The 20,947-nt window shown below is 42.5% G+C and overlaps 1 protein-coding gene across 1 annotated transcript in view; it reads right to left on the bottom strand.

Annotated features, from left to right (window-relative positions):
• Nucleotides 1-205: 205 nt before the first annotated feature.
• Nucleotides 206-20,947, bottom strand: part of camkmt (calmodulin-lysine N-methyltransferase) — a 98,849-nt gene continuing 78,107 nt past the window's right edge. Inside the window, exons 9-11 of the mRNA XM_053436390.1 lie at nt 14,135-14,198; nt 12,133-12,264; nt 206-3,386 (exon numbers count right to left, since the gene is read on the bottom strand). Coding sequence (XP_053292365.1) covers nt 3,294-3,386; nt 12,133-12,264; nt 14,135-14,198 — 289 coding nt within the window. The 3' untranslated portion in view covers nt 206-3,293. The remainder of the gene's footprint in view (nt 3,387-12,132; nt 12,265-14,134; nt 14,199-20,947) is intronic.

Here is a 20,947-nt window from a genome sequence, read left to right as displayed (position 1 = left end):
GATCATGGGCCTGAAGGAAACTTTATTAAATCTGTGAGCGTTTAACACTGGATTGTTAATAATGTAACACACAAGAAGCTTTGTCGAGCAGGTCAACAAAATAAGAGAAAAGACAGAAAATCATTTACCCCCCATGTGTTTTATTTTGTGATGCTGAAATGTGCAATAATTATTTACAATTTGAAAAGAAAAAAAAAGTCCAAAGTTTCTTGAAGAAAATGTTTTTTATTTTTATTCATTCACAAAACACATCACTCACTCTAAGACTGCAAACTGCATTCGACCCACTGGAGGCGCTGACGCAGAGGGAGTCTGATTTACTGACCAGAGACTCACTATATGAGGCCATGTCCACACTATAGATAAATGGAAATATTTCAATTGCAATTTCAGTTCACTGAACATTATAAAAATGCAAAAAGCGAAGGCATCGGACAATGCACAGAACATTAAGGCCAGCGGCTTTAAAGCATATCACGTGCTAGTTTTACCAAATTGCCACAAAGCCACTTTAACGTGTTTGGTTTTTTTGTGGTTAGCTGTGGAAAGAAAAGCCCAAAACCAGATCCTAATGGAAATCTATCAGGACCAGTGTGGACATCGCCGGAGAACGACCAACCAATCAACAAGCTCTGTTTCACAACATCTCACAGCACAATGTCATAAATGTGTAGGAACAGAAGATTCCTGCAACACAGGGTCTCTCTCCTGCCGTCATATTAACGATATCAAATCCTTGTAAAGACGTCTCTGAGTAACACCGACGATCAGCAGCTCTTTGTCTCTCTGCTGACGTCACTGTGAGAAGCAAAGAGTCTCCTCACACACGGCACTAATATCACAACAAGAGGTGACAGCATCCTCGTGGCCCCGTTCAGACCCGGGGACCAACACCCGTCCTGACAGATCCCATCACGAGTGGACAGCGCCACGATCGCCTGGTATTAAAATGTGTCCTGTGACCACGTGTGATTGGATCCCGCTTCTCCGCTCTATATGCAAATAATCACATACCATCATTTTCTGTACGCGTAGACCACATGAAGCTGTTCTTACTCGGATTGAGATTTAAAAAATTGAACTGTCGCAGGTCAGAGGACGGCAGCTGAGTCAACACTCGCGGTTCGACTGATCAGACGTGTTTTTAGAGCTGACCACTCAGGACGGGTGTTGCTAGCAGGTCTGAACGAGGTCCATATGTAAACGGATGACATGACAACAGCTTATGTGTTAAACAGGGGGGACATTTTTGTCGATGTCCCGAGAAGCAGCGATGCACACGTCACAGTGAACGGTGAAAGGCCGGTGCTGAAGCGTGGCGTCACTGTTAGCTGTGGTGATTGTCACACCGGACAGTGATGGAGTCTCACAGTCACAGTCGGGATGGTATTCATACAGCATGTTAGCCCACAGGTATCAAAGGTATCCAGCTAACTGCATTACAGATAACAAAAAAAAAAATGTAGTTAAATACTCTTCTGAACCTTTGCAAAGCAATTTAAGTCGTCAAAGCTTCGAGAGCGCTGATAAAACTGGATTAATTTACCTTTCAGAGCAGCAGCACGGGGGGAACACTGCTCTTTACTGGAGGTGGATTGTTCTTTTTCTTATACATGAGACCAAAAAACATCAGCCGCTGGGAGATACTGCATAGCTTCTCGGCTGTCGTGTACAGCGTGGATCACAGTGAAATGTGGAAACACCTTACCAGTGATAGGTACAGCTTCAGGCTTGAGTGACCGGCTAACACTGGGCATGTTGCTCAATAACACTTCAGAGAAGAGGGCACTGAATACAAGGGACCTGAGTAAAACTGTGTTGATCGAAAAAAAAAAATTGCCAACAGAGGATCGAGTCGGCCTCTGATGTGTAAACGTTTTTAATCTCGAGATTGTGGGACTTTTAAACCGATTTTATAAATATTTTATAAATTTGAAATCATATATTCGTCCTGCCTGTCCACTGGTGGTGGCTGCTTGTTCTCTGTAATATTGTTGGTTTTACATTCATACTGAAAATGTTTTTGCAACCTATTTTAATATCCTTGTGGTAACAGATACTGGGTGGCTGAATGTATGACGTGTTTTATCTGTGTAGTAGTAGAAAGAATACTGTAGTATTCCTTTCCCCCCCTTCTGGAGAGATAACATGAGAAACAGAAAGAAACGGTCACATAAAGAATGTAAAGTCTTATTCAATAACAAATGAACAAACCATTAAACGATTATGTGTCAATATGTCATCATATAAATTGTCTGTATACCATATGGAGTCATCTTAAATAGGCGTGGCTAAGCATGAACGTGGAGCACGATGCTTCAGTCACAGCAGAAAAGAGGTAAGAGACCATCGGAGAGGTCTGCAAGAGAAATATCAGAATCAGAAACAGACCTGATGCACAGAAATCTTTCTCCGTGCATCACATCTTAGACCTTTTTAATCTATTCCACAGTATCGGGGTCACATGTGCACGTATTCTGTCTCTCTTTAAAAACACACACACACACTACCTGAAGGTGGTTCGGACTCTGAGCTTTTCCACCAGCGCGTCACAAACCCTTTTAATAAACTGCGTGGATCTAAACACTGATCTCTGACTGAGAGAATGAGTTGTGTTAGGAGGAATAAAAAGTGGGAGATGAAGGGAACCGGGAGGAATAAAGGAAACTGTGAACGGCTCCTCAGGCTGTGATGGTGAATGTGTCGGAGCTGGGGCCACAAACACAGGGACAGGGTTGATCCCACCTGGTCAACTGACTGAATGACTGACCCCTCTTCAGAGAAATGGCTGAAGCTACATCAACACTAGCCTTGGCCTTGGTTAGAAGAAGAATGAGACTGTGTTGTAGTCTTTCTTTTCACACTTATTGTTATTAGAACATAGGAGTGTGAATGTAGCCTGAGGTAAAGCCAGTGACACTGATTATTTAACTACTTCAAAATGACCAAACAAATGATTGGCTTGTTGGTTGTGTTGGTGACCGACTGCTTCACCTTCCTGGACGGAATGAATGTGCTCAACTCTTCCTCTTCCTCCTCACACACAGTAAAGGTTCCTCACCAACACTTCACACTACAAAACAAACGCACTCAATTATTAATATAAATTCTCTCAGTGGCCGACGTAAATATAAAATTGTCTCAAAAACAACCGCTGCTTGATTTGTTTGACTCGACACACGAGACAAACGCAGCCCCAGTGTTTTTCCTAATACTGGTCCTTCCACTCAGACCTCATTGTGTCCTCTGTGGGCGTCAGTGTGGGACTGGGTGGACACTGGGGCTCACTGGTTTCACACAGAGAGGCTGACTGGTCCTTTGGTCAGCGTGAGGAGGAGAGGATAGTGGATGTTCTCGTCGTAGGCTTCTTTCCCTTCCCTCTGCATCTGGGAAACACAAAACATGGAAATCCTCAACTTCAAAGACTCCACAAAATAATTATGATTTTGGATTCAACCAGATAGAACATTTAAATGTAAAGGGTCACATTTAGTAAAGTGTTTTCTATCATTCTGAGTTAGTCACAATATATAAAATAACAAGATTGATTTGATTAAATAAACTTAAACCTATATTGATTTACACATTAAACACACAGTCTATTTAATTAAATCACCCATTCTTATATATATATAATCATCACAGAGCACTGCAGTAATGTGTGCATTGGTGATATTGACAATTATTTGAATTATTGAGTTATTATCTCCTCCAGGAGGTAGTGTTTTCACCCCAGTCTGTTTGTTGGTTGCAGACAGGATTATACAACAACTACTTGAAACTCGATGGGAGGAAGCAGAATGAGTCAGTGAAGAGCAACCCAAGTTCTGGTGTGGATCCAGATCAAGGGGAGGATCCAGGATTATTTTTTGTTATAATCTTTATAATTGTGAGGAAGGACACTAGTGAAGATTTTCCCTAATTTCTCAGAGAATAATTCTTGGATCTTGATGAAAAAGATAACAAGGTATTATTAGAGGACTGATATTTAGGAGTGGGTGCAATCTGGTGTCGATCGAAATAAATATCCAGATGTAGTGAATTTAAGCGTGGTCTGATAAGGGGCCTGTTGGGCCTTGAGGTATGAACCCTGCTGCCCTTCTAAGTTTATTAACAAGTTGAATAAAGATATTTCTGGTTAATACATCTTCACAAAATAGTGAAAATCTCACATTATAAAAACCCACAGCTTCAAGTTCAGTTGTAAAGTTGTTCATGTGCAGCAAGAAGACTCCTGATATTCAAGACAACAGAAATATATGAAAATGATTAATTGATTATGAAAATAGTTGCTGATTATTTACTCACTAATTGTTCCACTTCTAGTGTGCACACCCCTGAAACAACACACAAACACACGCACACACACACACACACACACACACAGCTTTGTGGGGTGTCCATGTTGTGCCCTTCTAAGCAGACTTGGCAGTTTGGGTATGGACTCACTAATCAGCTCGCTCAGCGTCTCGCCAAATGATCAGAGACTTATGAAAGTGAGTTTAGTGGTTCTGCTCATGTGAGAGTGTGATTGTCTGTCTGTGTCAGTGTGTGTGCGCGTGTGTGTGTGCCTTTGTGTGTGTGTGTGTGTGTGAGGTGAGAACAAGACAGTGCAGGACTGTGTGAAAAGGTTTCTTCACAACAAACAGAAACTCAGACTGACCCTCAGTCCACTTCCGTCAGCGGCTTCCAAGTTCTGTGCAAGTGATTCTCCCTCCACCTCAACCTGCTTACATCAGGACTGTGAACTGTTCTCCCGGGAAATTAGGTCAGATTCTTTTCTCTCGCTCATAACACTCTGGGTTTGCAGTTGTTTCCAGCAATATATAGGTATCAAAGTTTTCCAGCAATGAAATAACAACTTTTAAGTATTTTTAATGCAGAATTTAATTGTTAATTTGAATCAACTTCCATTTAAAAAAAGAAAGACCTGTAGTTTTGGCAATCTTTGGATGTCCCCTGATTGAATCAGCTGCATTAAGACGTGCACACAAATGAACAGGACATGTGGATGTACAGTATGTGTCTGTGCATGTAGGGTCTAACTGTCCACGTTTGAAATGACTGGAGAATGTGAAGCTTCCTTTGGTTTGTGTTGCTCAGGCTGAAATTAAAACTGCATGAAAAAAACTCAGCCCCCCTATTCATTTCAAAGAGACGACTATGTTGACACAGCCGGGCTGCCAACACAGAGGGGGGGAGGGGGGGGGGAGTCCAGTCAAATTTATTCATAGAGCAAATTTAAGAACAAACGGTTGATCTAAGGGCTTAGTAGGGAAATTCAGAATACACTTAGATAATTAAAACACAAATAAACAGAGAAATAAATCTAACAGAGACAATTTAAATTGAATTCATCATCAAGGCAAAACTATTTAACATGGTTCAACTATTGCAGCATCTCATGCTACATCTGTTTTAATTGGAAAACACCTCAACTCTGCCAAACAACTGTCTTTAGCCTCGTTACCAGTGTAGAACCCAACATCCCACATCTCCTCCTCAAAAAGTAAGTGATCACCTCCCCTGAATCATCTCTCCTGTTCCCACACCTCCTCCTGAGAAAGTGAGATATCTCCTCCTCTACATCATCTCTCCTGCTCCCACATCTTCTCCTCAAAAAGTGAGTGATCTCCTCCTCTACATCATCTCTCCTGTTCCCACACCTCCTCCTGAGAAAGTGAGATATCTCCTCCTCTACATCATCTCTCCTGTTCCCACATCTTCTCCTCAAAAAGTGAGGGATCTCCTCCTCTACATCATCTCTCCTGTTCCCACACCTCCTCCTGAGAAAGTGAGATATCTCCTCCTCTACATCATCTCTCCTGTTCCCACATCTTCTCCTCAGAAAGTGAGTGATCTCCTCCTCTACGTCATCTCTCCTCATTCAGCCTTATTTCCCTAGCACTTTATGCCCATGTAGCTGGATATGAACACGGTGCTTGTGTCGGCCTCCCTCACTCGGTCCCTCCCTTTCTCCCCAAGTGCCCTTCATGTGTGTTATCTTCCTGTGGCCATCCCTGCAGGCACCGACCAGTGGTTGAACCTGTGACCCTCCGGGAGAGAGAGAGAGGGAGAGAGAGGGAGAGAGAGAGAGGGAGAGCAGACAGCCCAGGGGGTGGTTGGGCGTGGAGGGGCAGCTGCCTGCCCCCTGTGCTAAGCCTGCTATGGGGACCATGGCCAGCATTCACATTCAAATTCTACCAGGCGGAAGGAGCGAGGAGCGATAGATGGAGGGATGGAGGGATAGCGAGGCGGAGGGGTGGGAAGGTGCTTGGGGGGGGGGGGGGGGGGGGGGGGGGTTGGACTTAACGCGGTGAGGGCTGAGAGCTCGCAGAGGTGAAAAGTTTAACAAGCAAAGCTGTTCCTCCTGATCGCAGGCTGCCTAATCAGCTTCATGGGTGGCTGGCTAAATCGGCTCTCAACCCGACCCCCTATCCCACCCCCCCCCACCCCCCACACAATCTTTTCTCTTTTTCTTCTTCCCCTTTCCGAGGTGCAAGCCATTTATTTCGTTGCCACTTCTGCCCCATCCTCTGTCTCCCTCTCCTCTCATTGCGCCTCTGCGGTTCTCTGCCTCCTGCTTTTTCTCGTTTATTCCTGCCCCGCTTGCGTAGACAGGGGAGAAAGTGAAGAAGGTGGAAAAAAAGAGTGAGAGGAGGAGGGTGGGTGGAGGGGGGTGGCCGAGACAAGGGAGGGACGGATGAACCGGATGTCTGGGGTCTCTCTCGGCAGGATTAGGAAACAGAGAATGAGGGATTGGGTGGATGGAGAGATGAGTAGAGGAAGGGATAGAGGGACAGGCTTGAATAAATAGAGAAGTGGGTCGTGATGTAGGAAATGGGGAGATAGAGGGGAGGGGAGGGGAGGGAGGGGAGAGAGGGGTGAGGGAAGATATGTCGGAGAATGGAGGAGGAGGAGGGAGGCAGAAGAAGTAGAGTATGAGTGCATGGACACAGTGGGGATACTATTAATGCATGTGGGAGAGACGGGGGATCCGCACATGTGCACACACGCACTCACACACACACTCACACACACACACACACTCGCTCCCTTGTGTGTGTGTGTGTTTGAGAGAAATTAAAATTCATGACTCTCTCTTCACAACCATTTGAGTAACAAGATTAAGATGGCGGGTTGGAAAATAGCGCTGGCATTATCAGGCTGCTTGCAGTCCCTCCAGCTGCTTGCCTCTCTATTCCACAACAGTGGGGATAAGAGGATAACGCGCTAGCCCTGTCTGCCCGTCCCAGCACACGCTTTACACACACACACACACACACACACACACACAGTTCTTAGACACACTACCACTGCTCATCGGGCCGCCTGCTGCCGGCAGTCCCTCGAGTGTTTGTGTCAGGGAGCAAAAGTGTGTGTGTGTGTGTGAAAAACTGCAGAGCTGGAGGTCTGGAGACAGGTTTTAAGAAAAAACCTCCACACTCTCTCTTTTTGCACACGTGGAAAAGCAAACGCTGAGATGAGCGGCGTGTTCTGAACAAAATGAAATGTAGTTGTGTGTCGAACCTGGCAGAGTGAGGAATGCCGGCGAACTCCCAGCTACAGCCGCCGCGTGTACGTTTGTTAAACAGCGTCTGTGCCAGATGATGGAGCCTGTGAGTCGCTGAGGGAGCATGAAAAGAAATGAACTCGGCCAAAAATGACACACGTGGAAACTCCGGCGGTTACATGATGGTGTTGCACGGCTGCAGCTGCTTGTGTTTCCAGGGGAGCGGATGGATTCCTCAACTAAAATTGGGAGATGTTTAATCTTTTATACTTATAATGTTATCACTTATCTTATCTAATCTTATAATTTGACCCTGTTGCACCAAGTTGTCAAAAATATTTGAGCTACATTGTGTAATTTGGTCCCATTTATAGAATCCCGCCCTAGCTAGATTCTGTAGTAATTAGTAATTATGACATTTCTATAGCTAAACTAATATCTTTTCAAATATTTTCTTACATTATTTGAAATTACTGATCAAATTAACAGATTTATGATGATCTTCGAAATAAAATATATATATAATAACAATAAATCATAGATTTTTATAATATATTCATAACATATTTCTCCAAGATTTAAGTTTATAAAAGTGAAAGTTTCTTAAAAAATTTAGATGACAGCTTTCTCACCCCCTAATCTAATTAGAACGAGGCAGCGACAGTAAAAAGTTAATTTAGTTTAACAGTAAATATTTTCTTTACAAACTGTTTCTTGGTACAAAACAAAACAACAGAGGCTTTTCAGTTCCACAGCTTCTTCTCAGTCAGTGAACATGTGTTTCTGGAGAAGAGGATTCAAAACTATCTTTGATTGTTTTAAGCCGCGGTGAAAGAAAATCCATAGTGTGTGTTCTGCTGTCGGGTCTGATGTGCATTTTCTTGGTCCAGCCACTGAAAGTAAATATAGCTGAAGGAAGCTAATCTGTGGCGTAAATGAGCAGCAGCTGCTCATTTGGATGTGTGTGTGTGTGTGTGTGTGTGTGTGTGTGTGTGTGTGTGTGCATGGTGGCAGTGAATGTTTCGCTGTGATATCATCATGTGGTGTGTGTGTGTGTGTTTGTGTATAATGTCTAGCCAATATGCTGTCTGAGTGATGTCTGGTCTGTGTGGGATTGCGATATAGCTCGTTTCTTAGCTGTGTGCACAGTGTGTGTGTGTGTGTCTAGATTGGTCAGTCAGGCACACACACACACACACACACACACACACACACACACACACACACAAACTCACACAGGGGTTGTTCCGTGTTCATCAGAAGATAAGCAGAGGCGACTTAATCACCTTCAGTTGTGAGGGGGGCACCACTTCAACTTGTCCTCATATCCGAGTGCAGCACCTGACCCCGCTGTTTGTGTGTCTGTGCGCGACAGTGTGTGTTACTGAGATGGAAGTGTGCATTTCAAAAAGTGAGCTGACTGGTGTGACAATCCCGCCGCACACCAAAAAAAAGAAATAGAAGAAGAAGAAGAAGAAGAAGAAGAAAAAAGAAACGGCATAATTTCAGGGTGATTTTTTTATAACCCCCCCCATCAATATTGTTCTGAATTTATTCCCCTGTTCACACTGCAGTCATTATGTTGTCAAGCAATTCTCATCACTAAAACAGGTCTGAGTGGCAATTTTCCCGAGTGGTTGAGGTGCTGAACCATTAGAATTATCCAGTGACTGTATTCTGTGGCCTTGAGGCCTAATCAATTCTCTCAGCAGCTTTATTCAAACAAAGTTATATTTCTTTTTAAAATCAAAGGCAATCACAGCATCCACTTTACTACTACAGATCCCACTTGTTTCTTTCCTTCCCTCTTAACTCCTGACTCTCTCCTCTAACCTTCCTTTCTTCTCTCTTTCTAAGTCATGTTTTTTTTTATTGTCCTTTTTCTATACTCCACTGCTCTTCTTGTGCTGCTTCCACTCCAAGACCGAAACCCGGTTTTCCAGTGTGTTGTCCTTGTCCGTGTTTAGGAGGAGATGTATTCCCCTGAAATGTGTTCTCCAGTGACATGAGGAGGTCTGGGTGGACGAGTGGCCTCAGATATCAGGATCCGAGTCCCACTTCCCACGTGGTGTTTGGTTTAGGCTACTTGAAAACCTTTTTGGGTATTCAAAAAATCCTGGTTTTGGTTTAATACATAATAAATACATTTAACAGAAGCTTAACCAAATGTTTTCGTCTGTTAAAGCATAACTGTAACAAGACTAGGTCAAAACCTGGGGTTTGTTTGGTCAATGTGTAAAATGTGAGATAACTGAAAACTGAAATAGTCTAATTAGAATATTCACAACGTCATTTTGTCCTGTTCAACATTCATCCTGGTGTCAGACAGTTTTATTTTTTTCCGTTTGACTTCTCTCTTACTTTTTGTTAATGTTTTATTGTTTGGAGGAAAGTTTGAAGTGTCTTTCTTAGTTGAGCTTTTTTTCACGTATGATCTTCAGACAGCGTCATTGTCCCGAGTTTCACAAAGTCAGCACATAACTGGAGATGGCTCCTGCATGTTCTCATCTACTGGAGATTTATGGTTCGGTTTAGAGATCGGTTTCTCAGCAGGTTGCTCTCCAGAAAATGAGCTGTCGGGGGAAATGTCCATTTAACGTCTGGCTCAACTGATTCAGTCACTTGCTGACTGCTCGCGTCAATTCGTTTGGAAAGAGCAACTGATGAAACTCAGGAATGGTTTGAACTGCTTTTGCCAGTATCAGCGCTGACGTTGCTTTTCTGGCTCGACTTTATGACGCGCGTTGAGTTTTTTCGAGCGTTTGTGTGTAAATACCGACAAATGTTTAATGTCAGTATTGTTTTTTACGTATCAGGAACAACGTACAACATTTATTTTCTAACTAGCAAGATGAAACACTGGTTAGACAGCGAGGTGATGGAGTTTTTCAGTTTCCAGCGTGTTCATGACCTCAAACATGATGCACCGGAAAAAAAACTCCTCTGCTGGTAACGGGTAAAAAGTCATTTGCCCTTTTGAGCGGGTTAACCAGCATTAAAAAAATGCTTTTGGATGTGAAATAGGTCAAAGAGGTATCAGTCAGTCCCTGCTTCTACTTTTGTCACTATTTTTAACAGAAATTTACTTTTTGCACATTTGTGTTTATGCAGATCTTTACTTACTAACATTTCATACAAACCACTTCAGTGAAAAGGTGTTATAAATGTACATACTTTTCTATTAAAATGTCTATTTCCTGTCATACCTGAATTTCCCCCGGTGAGTGGATCAATTAAGTTTTTATCTTATCGTATCTTAATTAACATTATGTCATGAGTCAGGGTGAGAGGACAGTGTCCACCGCCGCTGTCCCTGCAGTGCGAGAGGCCGCCTGTAGCTTGAAGGGGTCACTGGTGGAACATGTGAGTGATCGTTCATGTCAAACACATAAAGAGGGATAAATGTTACAGAGCGAAGTCGAGAAGCAGTGAGATTTTTTTTACCTCACGGAGGTTAAAGCAATTTAACAGGCTTTTTAATGGCCAGTCTGTCCAATTGTCCCACCAGTGCAGGTGAACATGTGTGAACCAATTGAGCCCGCTCCGTGCTGTCCTGTTCTTCTGTAGCTGTGTGTGTAATGGAGATAACAGCTGGACACCACTTCTTTTAACACTGCCTGCTCGTGGGCGCTCTTTCTCTCTCGTTCACTCGGCTTTTCTCTCCTCTCTCTTTCTCTCTCTCTCTCTCTCTATCTCTCACATTGTGAAGTTAAGGCAGCTTGTTTTTCCTCCGGCGTGTCTCACAAACTGTTTCACTTTCACACAGAGAGCCTTCTATAAAAGACAATGAAATAACAGAGCTGATTTACACTGAACCAATCACCCCTCCCCCCCCCCGCCCCCTCCTACGTGTGATTCATAATAGGAGGACGTCACTCTGGAACCAGAGGTTTGACGAGTGACACGTTAGGATCAGCGTCCTGTGCCTCCTCTCGGTTTTACACAGGTTCTTGACTACTACTCTAACACATAGAGGCCTGACAACAGACTTGTATACAGATCTGTGAAGCAGAGTGAAGATGCTGCATGTAAGAGGCTTTAGCATCAACCGAGAGAACAACTAACGAGTGTCCGTCACGTGACCTGGATCGTTTTTTGGTTCCTTTATTAAATAGCATTTTCTAGACTGCAACTGAATTGCAGTAACTGGCTTTTATCCGTTTTATGGCAGGTCCATTATGATAAGATGCTCACCGGCTATTTGCTACTGTCAAAGTTCAACAGAGGCAAATTAATTAAATGCATTTTGTGTCTGGTTTCTTAAGAGGCTGTAACCCTCGGATAAAACAGGGTCTTCCAGTCTGCGGGGGGAGAAATGATTACAGTGACCGATCACCTCTCTCAACAAATATATGGCATGAAATTATAATATTAAGGCAGATTTACAAAAGAAGAATCTGGGCTTTAATTTCCAAACTGGTGGCTGAAAAATGCAGAAAGGACTTTCTTAAAACCGAAAAACATGCAGTTGGGATCACGTATTATTTTATCCTTACCTTAGTTACACAAGCTTTACCTGTTTATCAACTCTTGATGAAATGACACTGGGAATTTGGATTTAATAACACATTTCCCTGCATGTTAGTCTCTCGTACACTGCAGGTGTGTTTTCTTCTTACCTTCAGGTGAACTTCCCAGACCTGAGCGTCGTACTGCTGGTGCTGAGAGACGCAGAGTCCGGCCTGTTGGGCCAACTGACAGAACAGCCTCAGGGTGTCACCTCGCAGCGGAGCGAGGACCACCGCCGTGCCCTGGGGACCAGACCACAGGAAGCTGAGTGACTGCACCAGTGAAATGATTGATGTGGTGTCGGAAACATTTGTTGTTTAACTTTGCAAACACCGTTTTGTTTTTTTACCAGGCATATATTATGTGATTAAACAAAAAATAATTAAGCTCTACTAATCCAATCAACCCTGGAATTATGACAGCAGCACACATGTAGGTGGGAATTTGTCTACTCATGAATTGACTTGTTTGGGTGTTTGTGTCTATGCATGTGTGTGTGAGTGTGTGTCTGTGTGTCTGTGTGTGTGAGAGGGAGAGAGAGAGAGAAAGACAGTGTGTGTGCATCACAGATGTCCTGGAAACACTAAGAGGATTACCAAGAGGTTCAAAGTTTCTTTGAAATCCTTCAGCTTTCAGTTTTATTTCATGCTGATCGTGTTATTATTGTTTTAATTAAATGGAGCGGGGATGCTCACACAAACACACACACAACTACACACATACACACATAGAATTAAATGCCCAGTGACACAACACACGCTCAAAGAACACAAGCGCAGTGAGAACAGCAGGATCACCGGGTTTGATTTTACATCTGTACATCCAGTATCTCCCCCCCCCCCCCCCCCTCTAACAAAACATTGAAAAACCAAACAAACAGAGCAAATTCCTCCCGGCACTAATCAGCTGATTAAGGGGGATCCGGCCCACCGGATGGACCACCTTTGTTAGAAAACAACAAATTAGTGCCATTAGATGGGAGAATTAATTGTTGCTTTGTTAATTGTTTAATCAGCTTAGCGAATTATTAAATATTTGCCGACGCTTGTTGTGGCAGCGACAGTCTGATGGCCGACACTCAAATCATATTAGCCCCCGAATTATCTCTCCGCTGGATTAAAGAGAGAGAGAGACATGAAGAGACTTAACACACAGATGTACAACAATGGCCAGATGTCATATCTGTGGTTGGACCACATCAGGCCGTTGCATTCAACTGCAACCGAGACACACGCTGTAGGCATCAGTGTGCGTGTGTCTGAGGAACCGTGTGTGTGTGTCAATACTGGAAACAAGTTTGATTTAATATAAATAATACAATAATTGATTGTTTTTAGTTAAGTGAGCAGGCAGTTTTTAGAGGGACTATGTTTCTGTAGGAAGTAGTTCTGGTATAAACATTGACAGTGTTTATGAAACTGGTGGTTTTTGATTAATCTTTCATATTTGTACTTGTTTCGTTTGGATTATGCCTTGATTAATAATCCTCTCCCTCCTTTTTCCATCTCCATCCCACTCTCCGCTCTACCCTTCCCTTCCATCCATCTCTTTTCTCCTTCTTCCTCCCCTCCGCCCTCCCCTTTCTCCTTCTTCTCCCCTATCTCCATCAGGGCCATTTCCATCTCTTTTTCATAAACAGATATTCCCTAACACCACTCTGGCCTCTGTACTCCAAATGCAACCCCCCTTCCCTCAGATGAATATAAATCTCAACCCTATCTCTTCAAGCCTTTTGCTTTCTTCCCTCCCGTTTGCTTTGGCTGTCCCAGCATGGGGTCTTATCGTGGGGCCAAAAGGGAGAAGTTGCCTCGGATTTGTGATTAAGGAAAAAGGCATGAAAGAGAGAGATGGAGATCAGAGCGATGCATTCAAGTCGCTCATAATAAGCATTAAAGAATTACATGATATTAATCCTATCAGACCATTAATGTGTATAGGGTTTGGGGCAAGGCTTAATTATGAATCAGAAGAGAGGACGGGGATAAGCGGTGATATATACAGTAGAAACACAGTGGCAAACACACACACACACACACGCACACACACACACACACACACACACACACACACACACACACACGCACACACACACGCACACATGCACACACTTACGTTGGGCTGCAGTAATCTCCTTATAGCATCAACCAGGCTGGCTCTGTACTGGTCGAGGAACAAACTGGATGGGGAGAGGGAGAGTCAGGTTAGAATGCATTCCTATGATAGCAGCTCGAGATAAAGCAGGGGGCTATTTATTTTCTTTTGTTTACAAATAAATCCACTGACAGGAAGCAGAGAAAAACAATTTGCATGAGTAAGATGCTCCCTCGTTTTTTTGTTTACGTTCGAGTTTCCCCGTGTGCCTTGGCACCGAGAGGACTGCAGAGAATACCAGAGAAAGACACAATTGCCCACAGAACACACACAAGACACACACATACACACACACAAATATGCACATTATATGCAACCACACACGCATTTTTTACTGAGATACTTCAAAGTGCTACAAAGCACCTTGGATTTGTGGAATTAATACCTTGAATGTGTCACTCGCGCTGTAGTTAATATGAAGATATAAGAACAAAAACCTGCATTTTTTCTCGTTGCACATTAAACGACATTGTACTGAAACTTTCATGTGAGTGTGTTAGAGACCTTGTGTAGCTTTCATCACAGGGAGTTAGACCGATTGTGCATGTGCTGTATGTTTGTGAAGCCCCCACACATAATGTGATAAGCAACTTTTATATAATTGACAAGCCATGAATTGAGTTCTTGTAATATGCTCTAAAGGTACGATTGGGATGTTCTGTTACACTAAATATTCAAACAGGAATTTAGTAGGATCAACAAATCTTTTCTCCTTCATTCCAAAATGATTCAGCCTAAAGTTTTTTTTTCAATCCACTTGAGACCTTAGAGAGCTGTGCCATGATGATTGAAATGATGGGTTGAATGAATACACGGTTGAGAGTTCACTCTACTCATTGAATCAAGTTGTGAAAGAAACACAACTGTCAAATGAAATTTTACTTCCCAGAATTCAATGCTTTACAGTTAAAACTCTCCAAAAAAGCCTTTTTGTAAATTGAATAGAAAAGACATGATTTAAACTTGCTCAATGTCCATAATGCAAACACGGCATTGTTGCTTCTTTTCTTAATAATAAAAAGAATATTATGACCACAGTGACATTTGGAGGAGGATTCAGTCTCTGCAGCTTCATGTCAAAGAATCACTATTTCAAAACTCTTTCAAATGAATACATGGAAATGAAAAGCAAAAGATTGTTCATCAGACTAAACAGTTTATTAAATGTACTAACATAAGTTTACTGAGCTTTTCTTCAGATCACTGAACTCATTTCATTCAAAACAGGCTCCAAAAGGGACTGCCTTTTTATTTAGTTAAATAAACTAAAAACAAATTATTACATTTAAATTTCAAGGAAGTGCATCCTAAAATAATTCATATTTTAAAAGCTGATTTTATGTAACAGTGGGGTGGGCAATCACTCCGTTCTGGGAGGGATGGAGATTTGTTCAACACACACACACACACACACACACACTAACACAAATCTGATCATCACACCTGTCGTGTGTTCACAAAGACAAAAATCAATCCATTATGCACATAAGTAGTGCATTGTGTGTGTGTGTGTGTGTGTGTGTGTGTGTGTGTATGTATGTGTGTGTGTGTGCACCTATTTATCACCGATGAGAGTGGAGTAATTTGACTAAAATGCAACAATACAGAGCAGATTTGACATAATCCCAAACATCCGTCCAGTGGAGTGGCAATCTGGGCGCATGTTTCCAATCAGTGCTTCTGACCTTTCCTCATTGAAAACCCTCTGATCCCAGACAGGAGGCAGCATCTCCTCCTCACAGCCTACACCTACACTGACATGTTTTTCCAGACGACATATATATGTAGATCTTTAAAAAAACGAACTACAAAGCACGACAGGACAATAGTGAAACCAGGATGTGTGCAGGTACGTGTTGAGTTTATTATTCTTTCTGAGGGGCAAAGTTTATTTGGCTTGAAAGGTGAGAGGTTTGTGTTTGGTTTATTTTGCCACAGACACCAGTTCACGGGGGAAAGCTAATTACAACAAGGAAGTGAGGTAGTTGGGTGTAGGCAACAGCTGGAACACACACACACACACACACACAAACACAGACACACACACAGGGCAGGGGAAGGACAGTGTGTCATGCAGAGGGCAACAGCTCAAGTCTCTGACAAGATTTTCTCTAAACATGTTACAGTCAATATACTTCAGGGCCATTTAAGAAAGAGAACTGTGCGAGTGGTGAGGTCCACCTTAAAAAGGTTGTTAGCATACTAAATCAAAATATATATAATCTATTATATTATTAAATAAAAGGATGTAATGAAAAATAACCTTCGATATTAACACTTGTTGTGGCAGTGAGAGATAAAGGCGTAATACGTAAGTTTAATAACTTTTTAGCTCTGGCTCAGATTAAAAAACATATCATGAAAGACACTTTTTTTTCTGTTATAGAAGAAAATGTCCTTCAGCCTCGAGTAGCATCATCATAACAATCATCTGACATCAGTCGGCACACCATAAAGAACAAGAGATGTTAATGTGATATAGGAAAGAAGGCAAATTAAATGTATTTTTATATGGCTTTACATCATAAAAAAAAACATACATAATTATAATATAATTAATGGTTCTTCAGAGGGAAAAAGGTCCCCCCCCCATTGATGTAGATAATAGACTCAGAGGAATGTTTCACCTTCTGTTAAACCGTCTGTCTGAGGTTTATTGTTCTGTCACATGAACACCGTGAGTGGTCCTCCCCTTTAAGGTCACCTCGGACGCCCTCAGACCGTCGGAGGCCTATTGTCTCGCGCTGACCCCCCCCACCCAGGACAGCCCGGCGAACTCTAGTCAAAACGGCCCGGGGGTCAAAGGGCACAACATGGGCGTGAGTGAGCGTGTGAGTGAGCGCGAGCATCACTGCTATATTTGTCTCCTTAGACACATACGTGAACGTACAGGAAGTTGTCAAAGGGTGAGACCCTGGACACACATGACATCATCTACTCAGTTCTTCAAGAGGAAATTATACATTAAAATGCATAACACAGTGTATTTCAGGTTTTGTGTGGGTGACATTCTAGTATTTGAATTTATTTGTAGTATTTTCCCACTGTACTGTGCCTTAAGAGAGTATTTAACTAATATACAGTTAATTTCTTTCTGATTATTTATCTTTATCTATCCACGAAAAGTCACCATTACTACTTGTGTCGTTGCCAAAACAAGACTAAGCCACTTAGAAACTGAAATAGCAACACAACCTTGCGATTGTGTAAACAAATAGAAACACAGCAAAGCACGCACACAGTAAATACAGAGCGACTGGAGTGCGGTGCAGTGAGTGCGTTAACCTCGACCTCTTAAAGAGACAGATAACACGACAACTGTCACACACACCGGTTTCACTCCGTCATCCTATTACAGACTATGCAAGAGAGTGTGTGGCATGTGTGTGTGGGTGTGTGTAGTTGAATGTGTCACTTTCTTTGACTGTGACTTCCACATTGCTTAGCGTTGAATGCCTCTCACACTCACCGTGTGTAAGTGGCTGAGCACCCTGTGGCTGTTTTGTTCATAATTTCTCAATCTGATCTAAAGTCAATGAGCAGAGCGTTCAGATCCACTATCAGCTTTTTGTTGCCTAAAAATGCAGATTCACAACAACTCTGAATACTCAGCTCCGACATGAATGAGACGTGAGCAGCGGAAGTTGTGACATGTTGATCGAATATTTCTCGCTGGAACTATTAAGCTCTCGATGATATGAAAGGCTCTGCGTGTTTTTTTTTTCTAATCTGGCATCTTCATTTATTTTAATCTTTATTTGAGTCCGTTTCATAGAAAGAAAAATAATTTTCTCGCTAATTAAGCTTGATGAAAATGTTCTATAGACCTGCGAAGGGAATTCAGTTGGTGTTAATGTGGAGAGGTGACACCGGTTCATTAGGGAAACAAAAGGAAACACAGTAATGCAGTTCTTGAAGATTTGATATTATAGAGAAGGGGGAAAAAAAATCACAAGATAAAACTAGACAAAGTTGAGTTCTTATGCATTTAGCCTCTTAGCCTTGAATAAAATTGTGAATTTATCTTTGTTTGAAACTTGTCGAAACCCTTTTGGATAATGTCGAATAAAGGACTAGTTGTTTTTAGACATTTTAATATAGAATAGTTATGTCTTTAAACATTATGAAAACATTGTTGTTGCTTGACTCATCCATCAGCTACATGTGTTTATTGTTTCTACAGATTTCTGACCTTCTGTTCAGGATGGTTTTATTGTGACAAATTATACATTAAGTGTTTTAAACAAAGATGTGTTTTTGAGTTTGTACAAGTTATTTGGCCAAAGATCCTGATCTGAACAGATCTGCAGTCAACTCTTAGGTGCAATGTGAACGCACAGGGTGCAAATGGCAAAGATATCGAACAAAAACAATGTACACAAACACGTGTACACACAAACACGTGTACACACACACACACACGCACATAAACCAGGTTTTATCTCAGTGCCCACATGGACAGCTTTTGGAAAATGTAGAGATGCCAACATCCCAGCCAAGGATTCTCTGCCATCCACATGCCCACTGCAGGAATCCCTCTCTCTCTCCAGCTCTCTCTCTCTCTCACAGACACACACACAGACACACACAGACACACAAACAGCACACAGCCCTCCACTAAGCCTGTGCTCCTGCAGTTTGTCTTTCTCTCTCAGATATGGACTGATTATACTTTTGGGAAACTTGATGAGACTTGAAGATTTCCTCAACTAATTAGTTAAACATTCTTTCAAAGCTCGACACAGGACGAGAACAATATCATTCCATTGACAAAGTGCTTTCCAAAGGACAAAGCCAGGAGAAAATATAAAATGGAATAAAATGTGCATTAAATATATAAAATTTCCATTATGATCTTGTGTGAACAGGAGGTTTCACGGTTCTACGTCCCGCTTAAGTGTTTGATTCATAATGAACCACAACAGACTCCAAACTAATTGTGTCACATGTTTCTTTAATCACATTTCCCAGTTGTGACATCACACAAAAGACGCACAACCTGATGTCTTTTTTGAGTGCTGCAATTTTCATCAAATTAAGTTGGCCAAGCATTCAGCAGAGGCAGATTACTACTACAACTACATCTCTTACAGCAACATCCACTTAGATACTCGACAATTCTTCTTCTTCTTCTTCTTCTTCTTCTTCTTCTTCTTCTTCTTCTTCTTCACCTCACACAATGTTTCGACAAACTCTGCAGTGGTTCCACCGCTCCCGCTAGGAGCTATAATTAAATCGGAGTGGAAGCTGCGTTGTTGACCTTTTCGCAGGTGATCATCACAATGACGCATCCTTTAATCGGTTAGCCATCACTCTTCAACCAAGACCACTGCAATTATCACACAATCACTCACACACACAGACACACATAGAGAAGAAAAGATGGCAGAGAAACGTCTTGCAGCACACACACACACTCACACACACACAGACACACACACACGTGCACACGGACCTGTGGCTAAAGCGAGCACCTCTGCTGAGAGACATGGGAAATCTGAAGAACCCATGATATCAAAAATTCACACACAATTTACTCTGCTCTCACTCTATCTGCCTCCATCTATCATACACACGTGCATATACACTAGTCCTCTGTAAAACATCCTCTATTAGCTGCCTGCTCTCTTTCTCTCTCTGGGTGCTGTACCTGACTATTACCTGTAATGACCGTGACATTACAATAATGATAACGGCATTTGCTAATGCTGCACTTAGCACACGCGCACTCGCTCGCGGCAGATCGAGACACACACGGGTTGTACACAAGCTTGTTTTGTTCGGTGTTTGTGTAGCCGGGAAATAGTCGAGTGCTTTTTCTGCTTGAACCAGCAGCGCGTCCATCTCCTCCACGTTGTGTGAGCCGTGCGTGTGCGAATGTGAGCGTGTGCGGGTGTGATGGAGGGTAAGTGGACATAAATGCCGTTTTCTCACAGCAAAGAATTTGAAATTGTCTGAAAAGAAGGTGCTGGTCCACAGTTGCATGACAGGAAACAACCCAGTGCTGTTTTCCTGTCCTTAGGCTGGAGTCCTGCAAACCTTCACCCGCAAAACTCCACCTTCCTACCAGCAATTATCAAATCTGGACCCGTTTACATATGTGCTACAGACACAGGTACCCACATGTATTGGATGGTGTCCCTCTCGACCTTGTGTTCAGGTGGCTGAGTTGTGTTCTTGGGAAAGTGTCTGTGAATCTCAGACTTGTGGCTAACTAGCAGCTTATACTTGTTGGCATATTTCACCAGCAGCAAAGCCACTAAGACTTCATTCCCCATTCATGTGATCAAGTTCTCGCTGATTTGATATTGGTAGTGACAGTTATCCGAGTGTCAGAGTTGATGTTACAGACTTTCAAAATAAAACAAACCCTTGAGGCTGATTAAGCTCATTCAGATGTTTTCATTTCTGGTTTTCTCAACATCCTTCAGTTCTCACCTGCCGCCCACCCGCCACATGTTTAGTTCATTCATACCCGTACCTATACATTTATATAGGAGATCTGTTTTACCAGTAAACTCTCCTCCACCTCCATCGATAGAAGAGACGTGAACAAAGACAGAGCAGCACTTCAGCATCTCAGGGTGAACCTCACACACTTCTGTTACTTCACTGCTGAGTTATTTTGACTGCCTCAGAGAGAAGGCTGAGCTCTGACCCAGCCACAGAGGGTGAGATGTTTAAGTTACTCAAAGAGATTATTTCATTATTCAGCTAAAATGACCAGCCGAGGTCATGGAGGTTTGTCTGCACCTCTGTATAATGCATGAACTG

This window comes from Pleuronectes platessa, chromosome 12 (genome assembly GCF_947347685.1).
Source record: "Pleuronectes platessa chromosome 12, fPlePla1.1, whole genome shotgun sequence".
Classification (NCBI taxonomy): Eukaryota; Metazoa; Chordata; class Actinopteri; order Pleuronectiformes; family Pleuronectidae; genus Pleuronectes; species Pleuronectes platessa.
The sequence above is the reverse complement of the archived record's forward strand: the minus strand, read 5'-3'. Positions and strand labels throughout refer to the sequence as shown.